Raw genomic sequence first — 17865 nt, 5'->3', positions numbered from 1 at the left:
CAGTCAGAATATGTCATGTCATGTTTAGGTGGAAACTAGCGAGCTAACTTCCAGTTAACTTGTAACTCCGTTAAATTTAATAACTTCTGTTTTCATGGTGTAACTTAATTGTTACACCCGGTAAAGCAGCAACGCTGATCATTTTATTAAAGATGAAAGAATTTAGACTGTTTTTAACTCTCAGTGTTCCTTTGACTTTGGGACCTGAAGGGGATGGAGTACCGCAATATGGATTTTAGGCCATATCGCCCAGCCCTAAGAGAGCCAAATTTGCAGCTCAAGTAACATAGACTACATTGATATAAACGATATTGTCACATCTCATATAAAAATATATCGATATATTTTAAAACTCAATACATCGCCCATTGTGAAGCACAGTACGTATCACTCCACAAGGCTCCTGCCTACGATGCCGTAATGCTTCGACAATCCATCAAGCGGTGCGGGTTCATAGCTTAGCAAAGTTGTACTAAAACATTTGACAGATTTTCGAGCGCCGTGTACCACATAAAATCGTTTCGAGGTCAGTAAACACAACCAGAATTCAGTTGCAGCATTTTAACAAATCAATTCTGCTTCATCCGTTTCATTCAATGATCTGCTTTCCCCCTCTGTCGCTGCCATGCTTTTTCTGCCATGTGCGTATGAAAACAAAGGCACTGCGCCTGCGTGTTTTACCCATATTCTATTGCGATATTTCATTTTCTTATCGTTGCCCAACATTATACCAGTATTACCGTGAATGGTATGATATGGCCCAGCCTTGGTCCCAGGTATTTAAAACCTAGTGGGAGCTGTCCATTAAGAGGATCGTTGACCCACTTTAGGGACTACTTAAGTGAGTCAATGATCACTGACAAGCCATGGTGTGAAAAAAAAAAAAAGGCTATGGGTCATTATCATAAGAGATTTTGTGTGAAAGCATTGGGAGACCCTGGCTCAGCCCATCATGTGCCTACTGAAATCACCTCACCGGTTTAGACATTTCTGCTCAAAGATACACGTTTACCCCACATATCCACATCACAATACAACCCCTTCACACATGTGTGACACGCGCACACACACACACACACACACAAATGGCGAAATGTAAATTATGTAACTGGGTAAAAACAAATGTTTTTTTCTCTTTTTCTACGTTTTCAATTCCGTTGCGTGCTTTGTCTCCACACTACTTCCTGTTATTGGGGGGAGCGCGGTGCGCACAGTCCCTTGGCCTTACAGATCTGCAGGTCCGCAGAGATCTGAGCAAAAGCAAATACTGAGCGAGGGGCTGTGTAAATGGATAAAAGCAAACACTGAAATAAGTTTTTGCACGCAGCAGTGAATTTTGTTCGCTAAAAGTTAGCCTTTCTTCGCTCAAAAAAAGTTTATCCTCAAAATGCAACACTCGTGCTGGGAAATTCTTTTTACGTGCGCTCAGACGAGTGGCACAAAAATAACGCCATAGTAGACGGTGAGTAAATCTAAAAACATATCTTCGCTTTTCTTTAAAACTCCCGCCTTTGTGCTCAAGCGTTCTTTTTTACCAGTGGTTGTCGTTCATAAGTCCTGCAGGGAAAGACGTAGGATACACGTTTCGTAGAGGATCTTTTAACATGACAGTTTTACATACCTGTTATCTCAGATATCCAATAGTCTGCATTCACGGATGATTTCTTCATCAAGCTTTAGTAAGGTTTTAGATTTCATCGCCTGCTGCACCAAGTCTCTCCGTAAATTCTACTGCGCCGAACAGCGATAACACCGCGTCACTTCCGTTCTTCTTCTTCTTCTTCTTCATTGTGTTTCCGGCAGGCTAGTCGGAAACTTGTACTAGCGCCCTCCCAATGATTCAAGTTAAGCACTGTCTCATTTTACATCGCGGGTCTCATAAAGATAATGATGAGATAATGGGTTTCATGTCTTGTTAGTTGTTTCCCTCCGTGCTCTGTGCGCAGGCTGCCCCACTCACCCCAGCACTGTTAGTATGCAAATCAGAGCAGAGCAAAATTATGCAGCCAATCTCTATCGTCACAACTGACAGTGAATTATTTTAATGTTTTAATTTTGTATTTGTTTTAAATATTTTTTTAATTTTTCCTTTAGTTGCGGGACTTTGTTTTAAACTTGGTGTAGCGGAAGTAACGCTCAACACGGACTGTGCCTAAAGTGGGTGGACCGCAGGTTTTGACTCTTGCCACCGCCTTGAAGCTGGACTCAGGTATATAAAGAACACATGTGAAAGTATTGTGGTTAAGCTAAATGCAATTTATCAACCTACCTTTAAGGTGAAGTGCAGCTGTGAAGAACGCTACGGCAGGCAATGATGTGCGTTTAATGTGACTCTGTTAATTTGAGTTTCCATGAAATGAATGTCTTATTTTATTCATACTTTATTTTGCAAATTTATTTGAGAATTAGGCCATTTAATTAAGATATATTTTATGTTGTTGGTTGTAAAGATCTGGATGGAGATTTTTTTTTTTATTCTGTATTTCTATTTTTCAGTTTTATTTTTCAAGACTTGATTTATTGCCTTTTTCTTTGTAACTTGGCCTACTTTTTAAAGTTTTGTTAATATTCACATTTCTCTCTGCCCCCTCGCCTGTCTAGAACCGGCTCAGATGGTGTTACTGACAGAAGTAAACAGTAAATCACAGTTTCATACTCCTAAAGAAACCAAGCAGTAACTGTCTGCGGATTTTGCAAAAACTTATTTGATACTCTTCTGCAGTAGAGTCCGAAGATAACATGATCCTGAGAATGAGTTTGTCTTCTATGCTTTGTAAGGACCTTGAGTAAAGGTGCCCACAAATAAAGTGCAATAATAAATTATTATTATTATTATTATTATTATTATTATTACTACTACTACAGAGTACTGTGTGAGAAATTATTCTTAAAATAGAGATAAAGACTAACCGACTGTCACCTCTGTAACATAAAACCACTGTCTTTGAGTAAGACCTGGCTTTTTCAATGTAATTGAGATCTCTGTATCACCCTTCAAATTAATGCAGGCTATTGGTTTGGTCTTCTGAGGTGAATAAATTCTAAAATATCAGCGAATTTATTTCATACTTCTATTCTTTTTTCTGACGATCAAAACCCCAATTTTTCAATATGCACAGACTCTTTTCAATCAGTGTATCATTAATTCTTTAATTTTCCAATGGACAATGAAACCAGGTCTCGTAAAGCAGACAAATTGAATTTTAAAATTAAATTTGTTCCAGCAGCCCTTTTTTACATTTCATATTTTTGATCCAAATCTAAAATTGAAATAATCAAAACAAGTACTATTTCCTTTTGATAGGCAATTCAAAATCAAATAATATATATTTGTTCTTTGATTGTCAGTTTAAAAAAAAGAAGAGCAAGTGATCCACTGATTCAGTCAGTGTTACAATATGCCTGTGCTCACGTTTTGAATCCAGCAGTTTATAGGGAGCATTTAATAGTGAATAATATTTAATATTTAAAACAAACTCAGATATGTTTAATCTTCCTGAAGTTTTTTTTCCCCAGATAGACTTTTTCTTTATTGTATGTGGATAAAAACTTGTTTGAATTTATTTGTGTTTATGTGAAGACATGATAACTATGCCATTTTCAAATTAAAAAAACATTTAAATACGTAATTTGCATTTAATACTAATGGTTCAAAGAATGTCAGGCTGAATGGTGGGCCCCCACACATTTTCACCTCACCAAATCTGACCTTCTTTGCAAAACGTTTGGACACACCTGTCTTAGAGATCACAGTTCAGAAAAAGAGTTGGTCTCAAAAAGATTTATTTAAGGTTTTATGTAAACTTTATAAACATAACTTTTAAGTGCATATTGAAATTTAAGCCTACATCACAACATGTGAATTGATAATGACTCGATATTATTTGTCTTGTGTGTGTCAATTTACAGCTTCTACTCCTGTGTAGTAAAACCTCTTTATTGAATGACAGAGAAATCTAGGCTATTAAACAAAAGCAACAAGCCAAATAAAATTCATGCTTTATTTTGTACAACAAAGCTTAGTTTAGTGAAAACGATTAAGAACTTCAATCTACAGCTGTTTTATATGTTTTTAGTATCACCTCTACAACTTAAAAGAATAACAAAAGTACAAATACAGACAAATGTAAAATTAGCCGGGCTTGTTTGTCCCAGTGATCACAGTGGCTATGATGTCCGAGGCTTGACCCTGGTAGGGTCTCCCAGGCAAATTGTTCCTGTGTGAGGGGCCAGCGATGAGCGATTTAGGTGACCCCTTTGAAGCAAGGAAAAACAAGGGACCAGTTCACCCTGCCCAGGACATGGATACTGGTGCCTATCCCTATGCCAGGCCTAGGGAGGAGGCTTAAGAGAGAACACCTGGTGGGCACGCCTTAACCCATGGGGCTCTTGCAGACTCCGCACCTGCAGAAAGCACTGTAGAGGGCGGGTGCGATGCATTTTGGGTCGCAGTGAAGGGCAGAGGCTCCAGGAGTTGTAACCCTGGCTCATGGTAGGAAAACTGAAGTTGACAAATAGAATGTCACCTCTCTGGTAGGACATAAATCTGAGCTAGTGCATGAGATTGAGAGGGACTGGATATAGACATAGTAAGGTTCACCTGAATGCATGGCTCAGGCTCTGGAGATGTTCCAGACTCTTCCAAACTCTAGATTCCCCATACACAGAAAGTCAACAGGCAGGGATGGGTATACTAATATCCCACCAAGTTCACTGTCTGTACAATAGGGTTTTCCCAGTGGACGAGTGTGTCTTTTCCCCTGCACCTTTGGGTCAGGGAACAGGTCCTGGTCCTGATTATAGGTGAATGACAGTTCAGAATATCCAGCTTTATTAAAGTCAGTAGGTGGGGTGCTGGAAAGTGACACATCTGGACAATTTATTTTCCTATTTTTAGACTTTAATGTTCATGTCTACATGATATTGCACACTAGAGGGGTGTGATTTTTTTGTGATGTTTTGTCACTGGACTTTTGTGCCAACCACCATGTCTGAGCATAAGTTATTCGCATAAGTGCATGTGGTACTAGGACACCCCAGGTCAAAGGTCAAGGATAGATTTTGTCAATGTTTTATTGGTGGTCTTGGACACATGAGTGAATAGAGGAACAGAGCTGCCAACTGATCAACACCTGGTGGTGAGATGGATCAAGTAGCAGTTTTCTGAGGAAGCCTGGGCACATTGAGTCTGAGTAGACCATGTTCTGCACCTTCACTGTTGAGGCACCTGCACGGAGCTATGGCTGGGAGTTGCCTGTTATGGGGTAATCCCTGTACAGATGGTGAATAACCAAGGTGAAGGGAGTTGTCAAACTGAAAGAGCTCCTGTGGTTATCCTGTCGGATTCCAAAGGAAACAGATTCCAAAGGAAACAGATTCCACTGGGCCAAGCAGAGTGTGGCTCTGGAAGAAGCTGAAACAAAATCTCTGGTGCAGGAGTCTGGTTAATCCATGAAACAAGACTTTTGATCTCCCTCAAAGAGATTCTGGCAAACTACCAAGTGACTCAGGAGGGCAAAGTGGTGCTGTACTCATATGGTGTATAGTATGGGTGGGGTGCTGCTGACTTGAACTGAGGAAACAAGAAATAGACAACCTGAAGGGTTTTCTGAATCGCACTGACATGCTTTCTGTACATGAAGTAGAGTCTGGAGACTAGGGGGATGACTTGCCCGTAACTGGGGCTGAGGTCATTGAGGTAGTTAAACAACTCCTTGGTGGCAGGGCTGCTGGGGTGGATGAGATTCACCATGAGTTTCTCAACACTCTGAATGTTGTGGCACTTTCTTGGCTGACACACCTCTCTGCTTTTTCAATCTAAGGCTATAACTCTGACTGGAGTGGTAGCCTAAGAAGGGGGGACTGGAAGATGTGCTCCAATTACAGAGGCAACACATTATTCTGACTCCTGGAAAGATCTATGCCAGGGTACAAGAGAAATGACTGTGTTAATCGAACCACAGGTTCAGGTCCAGCTCTTTATCCTCATAGGAGCATGGGGTATCTGGCTTGTTGTCATCTGGTCTTTAAGTGATGACGTGATGAACCCTGCTTTTAGATCCTAACTGCTCCATGTTTATCAAGGCTGTTGTGTTTTTAACACGTTTTAAGGCTTTGTATCTTGTTCTATGTACACGACTTAAATAATAAAAATAATGTGGCATGCAGCCAATTGAGGTGGCTCAGACATCTGAATAGGATGCCTCCTGAGCTTTTCCTAGGTGAGGTGTTCCAACACAAAGGGGCCCAAGGGCAGACCCGGGCCACACTACAGAAATTATATATTATCGCTAACCTAGAACCTAATGCCTTGGTGTCGCCCAAATGAGCTGAAGCAGGTTGTCGGGATGAGTGATGTCTATAATTCTCTGCCTAGACTGCGTGCCCTAACATTTGGCCCTGGAAAAGTGCCATAAAAGGGATGGATGGCTGTAAAATCAGTGTTTTCCTTATACAAAAAAAAAGGCTAACAATTGGAATAAACAATTCAGAGAGTAGAGTTAATTACTATTCTAGACATGATATATACCATATTGACCTGAAAATGGTATGAGCCCTTCCTTCAGGCTTTGAAGTGATTTGGTTCCTCATGAACATGTGCTCCACTATTAAACTGTTCCACCTAACAGCTTTCAAACATTATCTAAGAAGGAAGCTTTTAACCAACATGGATTTTCATGTGTCTTCTCAACTGTATCCTATAAGTGAATCTTTTCGCACAGGTGCTACAGAAATATGGCTTTTCACCTGTGTGCGTTCTCATGTGAGTTTTCAAGTTTGTCCTATCACTGTATCTTTTACCACAGAGGTTACAGGAATATGGCTTCTCACCTGTGTGAATTCTCATGTGAGTTTTCAAGTTCGTCCTATCACTGTATCTTTTTCCACAGGTGCTACAGGAATATGGCTTCTCACCAGTATGGACTCTTATATGAGATTTCAAGTTCATCAGATCACTGAACCTTTTCCCGCATGTGCTACAACAATGTGGTTTCTCACCTGTGTGACTTCTCATGTGAGTTTTTAATGCAGACAGGTAACTAAATATTTTTCCACATATGCTACAAGAATATGGCTTCTCACCTGTGTGACTTCTCATGTGAGTTTTTAACGCAGACATGTAACTAAAAATTTTTCCACAAGTGCTACAAGAATGTGGCTTCTCACCTGTGTGGACTCTCTGGTGTTTTGTCAGTTTGTATTTATATTCAAAGGTTTTTCCACAAGTGTCACATTTTAAAGACTTTTTACTTGTGTCAGTTTCACACTGACTCTCTGACACAGGACAGCTGTCTGCTGTGTTACTGTTTCTGTGATGTCCTCTCTTCTCAGGCTTTGCATTTCTATTTGATCCTGAGTCTACATGCTCACTTTCATCCTCATCTCGACTTTCTGGTTCAGGAGAGTTGTAAGAAAGAAGCTGGTCACTGTTTGGTTCAGGTTCCTCATAAGTAGAAGTCACCATAAAGGTATCAGTCTCGACCTTCAGCACAAGCACCTGACTAGTGCAGAGTTCCTCTGGTTCCTCTTTAATCTGTGGAAGCTCTGGGTCCTCCTGGTCAAGACTCAAGTTGCCCCCCTGGTTAAAAACCTGCTGGTCATCCAGATCCTCCTCTTGCTTACAGACATGTTGTTGCAGGAAGTCTGAAGGGACAAACATAATAGAAAAAACGCATCTGATAAAATATTATTTTCACTTTAAACATATGAAAATAATAAAACAACTCAAAATTTACATACAAACATTTCTGCCATGTCAAAAAAAAAAATAAAAAATAAAAAAAAAAATCAGTGACCAATATAACCACCCTTCTTTTCAATAACTGTCATAACCCTTCAATTCATGGAGTCTGTCAGCGTCTTAATCTGTTGATGACCAACCGCTTGTGCAGCAGCAACCACAGCATCCCAGACACTGTTCAGAGAGGTGTATTGTTTTCCCATCCTGTAAATCTCCCATTTAAGCAGGGCCCACAGGCTCTCAATAGGCTTTAGGTCCGGTGAGGAAGGGGGCCATGTCATTATTTTTTACATCCTTAAGGCTAGCCATTCAGTGGAATACTTCGATGCATGCGAGTGTCCTGCATAAAATTCATGGTCTTCTTGAAAGATGCAGATTTTTCCCGTACCACTGCTTGAAGAAAGTGCCTTCTAAAAAAAAATAAAAATCTTTGGCAGTTAATTTGTGTGTTTTTGCCTCGGTACATTTATTCCGATGCCGTTTGCTAATTGCAACAAAATGTTTGGTGGTCCTGTGGTCACGCCCCAATATTTGAGCAATTTCAAAAGTGCTGCATCCCTCTGAAAGACCGTACACATTTTTTGAGTTTTAAGAGTCTTTTAAATTTCTCTTTTGGCCCATTTTGCCTGAGGAAGAGAAGCTGCCTAAAAATTATGCACACATTTCTATAAAGTGGTGACATCCTTAGACCACGCCTTCACTCATTACGCAAATAAACATCACCTGATATGCTTAAGTCCAATAAGCACTCAAGTTTATACAGCTCAAAGTTTAAAATTATGCATAAAATTATGATATGGCCAAAATACGCTGTTCAAACAATGTTTGACTGCATTGTTCTGGACAGAGATCTTGGATGTTGTTCCGGGGAGCCACTCGCCTAGCTTGAAGGTCACTGCACAGAGTGCTTCCATTACCACTGAGACCAATGTTTCAGCTTCTCAAAGCTTCTCGTTCTCCTTCATCCTGATGTTGCTATCACTTGGTATTATCTACCTTTATTACTATGGCCATTGTCCTCTGCTTGTCCACCACTACTATACCAGTTGGTTAGGACTACTATGATTATATTTAGAAATATACATTTTTGTATTTGATTAAACAGATATAAAATAGCACTTGGTGAAAATTTTATATTTATTCCAAGAGCTGCAGAACCTAAAGTTTTACACTGTCAAGATGGAGGCATATGATCACATTACAGCACGCAGTGATCAAACCCATATTTTGTTCACCACATGAAAGAGCTGTTAAGCATTTATGCACACAGTGTGAATGCTCTCCAATCCAATCAGAACAATGTCATTTGTTTAGAAAGGCTGGACAAGTTTGTAAGTGATCCAATCAGAAGTAATCTTCTTGTGCAGTGACGTTAGATGTGCACATTTAATCTGCACCTGGTAAACAGGTTCGGAGAGTGGGTTTAGCCAACTCCCATACCTTCATTTTCTAATCAAAATGTGACGAAATCTCAACATTTAGGAAGCAGAGAAGAGTACATGCACAGAGACATTTCAGATATAATGTCAATGAAAATAAGATGCTTTGCAAACCATGCGGAGCAACACTCTTCAGTAAAAACCCAACAAACCACTTTATTGTTTAGTCAATTAAATCAACTTTAGATTTTGTCTATGAAAGTTTTATGATATTTAGTTAACTTAAACTAGACTAAAACAATTTAAATGTCTAAATTATGACCAAAACTGAATGATGTTTTACTTGAATAAAACTAACTCCAAAAAAAAAGAAAAAAAGAATTTTGAACAAAAATTCAAAAGTTAAAAGATGAATTAAACAAAAAATATTTATCTACGCAACATAATATTTTATTGTTTGTTATTAAAATATTTGAATCTTGTCCTATTTTCGCTGGAATTACATTTCCTATCCTTGGAGTTTTCAAGGCAGTAACAATGTTTTTACTATGTTTACTGACAGTGTTGGTCAAGTTACTTGAAAAAAGTAGTCAGTAACTAATTACTGACTACTTCCCCAAAAAGTAATCCTGTTACTTTACTGATTACTTATTTTCAAAAGTAATTAATTACTTAGTTACTTTTTAAAAACATGATTTACAACCTGAATAGGTGATAAAGCGATAGATCTTTCAGCCCAATTCTACTTTTTCTGCATAATCCAGCATACAAAATGTAATCAAATGGAAAAGTCTCTTTTTAAAACTTGTTTTATTAGTTTTAATCTTTTAACTTTATGCATCAAGCAAAATTTAAATTATATTCAACATTCTCTGACTGGAAAAAAAATTGTTTTAACATTTAAACCTATTTTCTGCACATTCCAGCACATAAAAATATAATGTTTTTTGTGTTTGTACTGAGTCTTTCAAATAAATGCAAGTGGTGCAGGTGTGCCGCAGCGGTCAGTGGAAGAATCCGCGAGTTTCTCTGAATTTCCTATTACGTGGTAGTGTACTGGGTGCTTTCTTGGAAGTTTATGGGGTTTTTTCGCTGTAAAAAGAAGTTTTCTTCCCACGCAGTGCAAAGCGTACGCTAATGTTTTTGTCACTTTTTAGTAAGTAAGGTCAGTACTTCCACGTTTCAAACGCTGCACGCTCATACTCTCTCCTGCACTCGATATATTATCCATTGTTGATCTGCACACAGCTGTTGCCACAAACGTCACACTCGCTTACGTCATTGTCATGAGACACTCTTGCAAATAAAATAAATAAATAAATAAATCACGGTTATAGTAACGCAGTAACGCAGCGTGCTTACGGTAAAGTAACAGTAATCTAATTACCTTTTTTGCAATAGTAATCCCTTACTTGATTACTTGAAAAAGTAATTGGATTATAGTAACGTGTTATTGCCCATCTCTGTTTACTGAGCACAAACATCTAACTGGGAATAAATTAAGTTCCATTTTATGTTATTTTTGGGTTGTACCATTATTTACATTCTCAAGATTGTTTCTTTCTAAACTTTTAGCAACATTTGTGGGTAAATATAAAGAATTTAAAAATGATTCAGCTTCAGTAAGCAAAGAATTGTATTCAGTTTGGACAAAATGCTGCATTAAAATCTAGTCTCACCTCTTCAGTCTAAGAATTTAAGTCAGTTTATCAGCTGACTGATAGAAAGTATAGAGTTAGCTTAGGAAAGGTATAATAATAGAGGTATAATGATACTTGCATTTAGCTCTTAAATTCATCCTCTACCTCTAAAAGTAAAAGTAATTTGGTGTCTCGTTTGGAATCCTACACGAGTCATATTTGTTTTTACTAAGAATATTACATGCCTTTGTCATGTTTTTCACATTTCCAGATTGTATCCAGTAGTCTGAGCCGCTCTTCCCCAGTCCAGACGATGATTCCTTCAGCCTCCTGCTTCACTACAAGCGAGTCTACATCCTGAGTGGTGGAGACTTCCTTCTGTTCCTCTTTAATCTGTGGGAGCTCTGGGCTCTGCTTGTTCAGACTGGAATTTCTCTCCTGGTTACAGACCTGCTGGTCATCCAGACCCTCCTCTTCTTCACACTTCATGTTGTTGTGGGAGGTCTTGAGGGACAAACGGACACAACAAAAAGGTTACTAATGAGATGACAGGGAAACACAAATGTGACAAATGTTTTGAGACAAAATATGAAAACGATAAATAAAGTGGAGGAATGATAAGATTGTTTTTTTATAAATATTTGTGAGATACATCTTACAGGGTTTTTGTATTAACGAGTACTGCAACAGCAGTGAAAAGCTTTCAGTTTCAATATTCTCATTTGGATTTATCTTCACATTAGTAGCTCAGTCAGTGTGCACAACTGAAAAGACAGTTCATTTAAGTTCTGCCATGTTTCATCAAATACCAGTATTACTGAGGAACAGCAAAATGTGCAGGTCCACTGTAAACACTTATGGTGAGGACTCTGTCAAGAGTAACATAATAGAGAAAGTTTTGGTGCTCTACTCAAAGCTTTGAGGCATCTACCCGTGCCAATTACACACTCTTTTTGACAACATATCCCATATCGCTTATGTGGTACATGTGGGTTCTCTCCGGGTACTCCAGCTTCCTCCCATATTTCAAAGGCATGCAGTTAGTGGGGTTAGGTTAATTGGTGACTGGTTGCCCATAGGCAAGAATCTGAGTAAGAATGGTTGTCTGTCTCTGTGTGTTAGCCCTGCATCAGGTTGGCGACCTGTCCAGGGTGTACCAAGCTTCCTGCACTACAACAGCTGAGATAGGTTCCAGACATAATCCCACTCTCCGATAACAGACATCAGTGCATTGATGTCTGTTGTGGTGATGAGAGAGCTGAGCGTAAAAGCAAAGCCATCAGTTTATGGTCCCACCCTCACCTACGCATCCATCTCCACATTAGTCGCTCATGAGCTCTGGGTAATGACACATCACATTACAGAGAATAACTTCCTCCCAGAGTAACAAAAACTGTAATTTAATGACATCCGGAATCCGTTTCTGACCTTGGTCAGACACCTGGGGCTGAAGCCATGCACATCTCCACAAACACATAAGAGATACACAACAGGTTACTGCTGTTATGTGGTTGTTTTTTCACCATTAGTGGTGTCATTTTTAGTAATATATTGTTTTTATTGCTGTTATGACTACTGTCAAAATAAATTTCTCTTCAAATTCACATTGTAATATAAGATAGCATATCATAATAGGTATATAAGATATAATATAATCTATACAAATTTACATAAATGACATTGCATAAATTTATATTACATATTATAGTCTAAGGAGCTTGGAAAGAAAAGTGTCTGGACTTCTTTAAGTTGCTTGAAGACGTTTCACCTCTCATCCGAGAAGCTTCATCAGTTCTAGGGTCAAATGGTGGAGAGTTCCAGGTTTAAGCCCTGTGGGAGTGTCCCCCGAGAGGGACAAAAGGACCCCCTATGATCCTCTACCTAATCACATAACATATTATACAACACATTGGGTAAATTCCCTGCTTATAGAGTCTAGGGGGAACCCAGCAAGTGCCATTAACTGGTCTAGACTGGTTGCTCTTAATGATCTGTTACTCTATATTTTTCACATGTTTGTACAGGATATTGTATTTGATTTAATTGTTATGTGCTTATGTGGTACATGTTTTTTGAGTTTTGCTGCCATGATGCCAGGACTCTCTTTGAAATGAGATTTTTTACCTGGATAAATAAATGACTATTAAATATAAGTATAGATGTATACGTATACAGCATTATAATTTATTGAATACATAACAGAAACATTGCTGAAATGGCGAATATTGAACCCCCTGTTAACCTCGTTTATAAGAACCCAGCTGCGGGTTTTGTAGTCCATCTCTTGCACAGTCTGGAGTCACTGCAGCTCTCTGAACTGTGCTTCTCTTTTAAAGTGCTTATTAATTCTCATTCACACCTTTAATCGGCCTCGTTACGCTTTCCTTCAAGGTCGAGGAAAAGTAGCTAGAATAAGGAGACATAATAGGAGGTATTTCAGGACTATCTGGACCTGCCCCACTTTCTCTGTACGTATCTTTGATTTAAACGTGTAAAGCCGCCTTTTTACTAGTCACGCCCCTCCCGTGTCTCACTGAACTTCGGGCTGAAAGGTTTTCATTAAAAAGAGAGCGAGAGAAACTTGTGTTATTCCTATTATACACAGCTCGTAGCTCCTTGCTGGTTTGAGATCTGAGCCTGCAAACTGAGCTCTGATCAGGGTCCTACAGGAGTCGTATTCCCGCGTTAGCTCATTGACGCCGTTTTACACACCTGTGTGACTTTATCTCGGATATCCAACAGTCTGCTGATCTCTTCACTGATGTCTTTTCAATTTCTTCGGCTGCAGTTCGTCTCTCCTTAAACTCTCGGACACTGAAGACGCTGCTAAATAGTAAGAGTCGCGTCACTTCCGCTTTCCTTCTTCTATTGCGTTTACAGCAGACTAGACCCATCAAAGGTGTGTTGCTGCCCTCCTTACACAAAAAAGTCCTGTATTTTTGTGCTTCAAAGCTCTTTTCGACAGCAACCTTTTTTCACGGCAGCATATAGAATAAATCCAATAAAAAGGATATATAGAACATAGGACGTACTAAATTGACTTTTGCTACGGTGTTTGAGTGTAATTATGACTAAAAGAATGCATATTTGCCTTTTTGCGGCATATTTTAGTAGAAATGTTTATATGTTATGTTTTATGACACGGTGCACTTTATTATAATGTAACCTTTATTATAAAGGACTTGTCCTAAATACATGGCAAATTGTCAAATGTATGGACAAACTAAGGTGCAATGCTTTACCTTCCTCTCCATCCCTGTTAGCAGGATGAAGGCAACCTCTTGTGTTGTGCATTCTTGGTTTTCAAATTTCAGTTGTTAACCTCAGTGTAAAAACTTCACTGTGCCTTCGGCAGCTTCAACATCATCAGTAAAGAGAGATTTAAATATGTGTAATATCACACTGTGTCAATTTGTGCACCGGAGTCACAAGCTGTAACACTGATGCTGCGTTAAGGGACCATGGGAAAGATGGGACAAGAGACAAGTGTCCACTACAAAAGCCCTAAAACCCTTCACTGATGAAAACTGTGGATTAACTTCAACCCAGAAAGTTCAGGAAATCAAAAATCAACTTTAGGTGTCAAATGAATAAATGTGGAAAGCCATTAACTCTCCTGGGGTTTGAGCTTTGATGCAGCTTTAGTGTAAGCCATGGATTTACTGGTCAATCTATGGTTCCACCCTCACCTAAGGTCATGAGCTCTGTGTAGTGACTGAAAGAATGGGATCACAGATACAAGCAGTGTAAATGACTTTTCTCCAAAGGGTGGCTAGTTTCTTCCATAGTGATAAGGTGAGGAGTTTGATCATGTGGTGAGAACTAGTACAGTTGTAAATAAAATACTACATTTTTAATTGGAAATCAAAAAGCTCACTATGCATAAATGACTATATTAATTTTCATTGAGAACACATCATATTAGAGAGAATAACTTCCTTCCGGACAATAAACTGTAACCTGACGCTCTGGTCACGTCTATCGCGTTCGGTGTGGACGTCTATTGGGAAATCTGAAATCGGAGCCTCTTTCACAGAGTGGAGAGGACACACCGGTCACAGCAGATGGCCCCGCCCCTCCCTGAGCCCGGTTCTGCCGGAGGTTTCTTTCTGTTAAAAGAGAGTTTTTCCTTTCCACTGTCGCCAAAGTGCTTGCTCATAGGGGGTCATATGATTGTTGGGTTTTTCTCTGTATCTACTGTACAATATAGAGCACCTTGAGACGACTTTTGTTGTAATTTGGCGCTATATAAATGAAATTGAATTGAATTGAATTGAATTGAATTGAATCCAGTATTCCCTGTTACAACCTTTCTCCTCAGTCTGCTGAGTATCTTTGTCAACAGCAGCTGAGTGTGAGAATGGATTATGCACTCTGATAACAAGTGCAGCAACATTTTGCAATGCTCACAAAGTTTCTCTCTAAAGATTTTCACTTAAATGAAAAGTCTAAAGGGAAAGACCATCTCTGAATCGAGGAGGGGGGCCTGAGGGTACATCTTTCAATGCTGTGATTTCAGCCATTCCCCAACTCTCTGTGAATGGTATGGCCATTGATCAGTGGGCTTTGATCAAGGGTTGGTGATCAATGGTCATGAGAATTTGCATAATCATGATGAAGGAACTGACCTCCCAGTCCGTTGTTCCTACAGCGGACTAGTTTCAGTCATTATGCAAATGTACTGTTTATAAGATTAGGAAAACCTGCAGTCAGCTGAGACTGAAGAAGTCAGTTGGATGAGCGACGAAACGTTTCTCCCACTGAAAACGATACGTCCAGATAAACAAAATCAACCTTTGAAGATTTACCTAAGTGGATGTTTGAGAATGCATCAAGACGTAAAAAGCTAATAAAATGATAAAAAAGGACTTCCTGCGGATACTTTTTGTCCTTACTCGTCTGCAGCTCCGTCAGCATGTGTAAAATGCTCTTGTTTCAGTTGCTCTAATTTTAGTTTCTGCTAAAGAGGGGATCATGTTCAGCTCAGCTTGTTTGATTTTATTTCAAACTGATACTGAAGTGTGTACTTAAATCGATAGAAAGCAGAGTTTCACTGGTCTGGTCCACTCAAGATTAAAATTTGGTTTATGTGATTGACGACGTAAAATGAGTTTGAGATCTCTGTCATTCACTATTCCTTTAAGTCAGTGCTCAATTTGAATCATTAGGGGGCGCTAGTACGCCTTTCAGTCCAATCTGCCAGAAAAGCAATAGAAGAAGAAAAAAACGGATGTGACGCGATGTTTTGTCTGTTCGGTGCAGTATGAGAGAGTTAAAGGAGAGAGTTCAAAGAGAGAGTTGGTACTGCAGGCGAAGAAATCTCAAATATTAATAAGCTATGATTGAGGAGGACCAGCTGTGAGCGCATACTGCTGGATATCCGAAACAAACAGGTATGTAAACACGATGGACTACAAAACGTGCGTCTTACTTCAATAATATTTGACACAATACTAGACGTGCAACAGGAAGTAGTGTGAAGGCAAAGCACGGAAACGGAAAAGAAAAGGGAAAAAAGAACATTTGTGCACAGTTACAGAATTTACATTTCACCATTAAAGTGTGTGTGTTTACACACACTTAAAGTGTTCAGTGTATTGCAGGGATGGGCAACTCCAGGCCTCGAGTGCCGGTGTCCTGGAGGTTTTAGATGTGTCCATGATACATCACAGCTGATTTAAAGGGCTAAATGACTCCTCAGCATTTCTTAAAGTTCTCCAGAGGTCTGGTAATGAACTAATCATTTGATTCAGGTGTGTTAACCCAGGGTGGGATCTAAAACCTGCAGGACACCGGCACTCGAGGCCTGGAGTTGCCTACCCTTGGTGTATTGTATGGACTCTAAACGACCATCTTTGAACAGGTGATTTCAAGTCACATGATGAGCTGAGGCAGGGTGTCACAATGGTTTGACACAAAATCTCTTATGATATTGACCCTCTTTTCACACCTTTGTTGTGTGATGAGAGACATAATCATCTTAAGGGGCAACTCACACCAGGTTTTAAATTCCTGGAACTATCCACCATTTGGCTTTAGAATTAAAAAAAAAAAAAAAGTGAATCGGATAGGAGGTGAAACATGCAATCTAGCTACTTTCTTTCCAAGCGCCTTAGACGACTGTTACCTGAATGACTGAATGATATGTTGTTAAGAGTTTTTCTTCCCCACTGTTGCCAAAGTGGTTGCTTAACATTTGATTGTTGTTGTGTTTTTTGTATTATTGTAGGGTCTTTATCTTACAATAAAAAGTGCCTTTAGGCAACTGTTGTTGTGGTTTGGTGGTATATGAATAAAATTGAATTTAATTAAAAATTAAATTGATTTGAATTGAACGGCAACAATTAAAGAAGAAAAGGAGTATAAATAAAGGCAAGCAGCTAAACAATAAGAATGGAATAGACAATTAAAATTTATCAATAAAAAAGTTGGCTATGGGACAGGAGCTTGGTACATGTTTGTCATGATTTTAGAGAGCAGCGATGGCGCAGAATAATCCTCATGGTGGTTCACTGGGGGTGAATACTGGCCGGATTAGCAGTTTTTCTGTGCTAAGAGCAGCAACTTGTATATTTTTTCTGTGTTCGTGGAGGTGTGCGTGTCTTCAGCCCTGGGTGTCTGAACCAAACCAAGATAGGTCAGAAATGTGTTCCAAATGTTATTAAATAATGGTACATTGATTCTATGGAATTGGTGAGAGAAAATGAAAATATTGCAGAACTAAATCTCGTCAAAAATCACTAGTTAATTCAAACACATGAAGTGACCCACTACCCCCCCCCCCTCCCACAACTAAAGAAATGAAGAGAGGAGGGAAATCCTTCAGACACAAAGGACCATGATCTTTTTATATTTACAGCTTAGTTATTACTACAGCAATATGAAGTGTGAGGAAGAGGAGAGTCTGAATGACCCGGAGATCTATAACCAGGAGTGGAACTTTGGTCTGAGCAAGGATGGTCCACAACTTCCACAGATTAAAGAGGAACAGGAGGAAGTCTGCACCAGTCAGGATGTAGTACAGGTTGTAGTGAAGCAGGAGTCTGAAGAAATCTTCGTCTGGACTGGGAAAGAGCGATTCAGAGTGCTGGATAACATCTGGAAA

The 17865-nt window shown here is 39.2% G+C and overlaps 2 protein-coding genes across 3 annotated transcripts in view; both read right to left on the bottom strand.

Moving 5' to 3' along the window:
• Positions 1 to 1777, bottom strand: part of LOC106632617 (piggyBac transposable element-derived protein 4) — a 39612-nt gene extending 37835 nt beyond the window's left edge. Inside the window, exon 1 of one of the 2 annotated variants that reach the window (XM_042216417.1) lies at positions 1622 to 1777. The gene's annotated coding sequence lies outside the window, so the exon portion shown is untranslated. The remainder of the gene's footprint in view (positions 1 to 1621) is intronic. The other variant, XM_014330828.2, reaches the window with a different exon arrangement.
• A 1786-nt stretch (positions 1778 to 3563) lies between these two features.
• LOC102312314 (zinc finger protein 135) lies at positions 3564 to 13628 on the bottom strand. The gene is made up of 3 exons (XM_005951633.3): positions 13473 to 13628; positions 11006 to 11264; positions 3564 to 7644 (listed from the first exon to the last, which is right to left on the bottom strand). Exons 2-3 carry the CDS (start codon positions 11247 to 11249, stop codon positions 6659 to 6661), a joined length of 1230 nt encoding a protein of 409 aa, XP_005951695.1. The 5' UTR covers positions 11250 to 11264; positions 13473 to 13628; the 3' UTR covers positions 3564 to 6658.
• Between the last annotated feature and the right edge of the window lie 4237 nt (positions 13629 to 17865).

The sequence above is a fragment of the Haplochromis burtoni genome, unplaced genomic scaffold (assembly GCF_018398535.1).
Source record: "Haplochromis burtoni strain Fernald_Lab_line unplaced genomic scaffold, NCSU_Asbu1 Contig_1046, whole genome shotgun sequence".
Classification (NCBI taxonomy): Eukaryota; Metazoa; Chordata; class Actinopteri; order Cichliformes; family Cichlidae; genus Haplochromis; species Haplochromis burtoni.
Note: the sequence above shows the minus strand (reverse complement) of the source record. Positions and strands in the feature narration are given on the sequence as shown.

Excerpts from the sequence above, each read along its gene's own strand:
- LOC102312314 (XM_005951633.3), bottom strand. The coding sequence starts at position 11,249 with ATGAAGTGTGAAGAAGAGGAGGGTCTGGATGACCAGCAGGTCTGTAAC. Across the intron at positions 7,645-11,005 it reads ATGTGAAAAACATGACAAAG|ACTTCCTGCAACAACATGTC; the intron begins GCATGTAATATT and ends TTGTCCCTTCAG.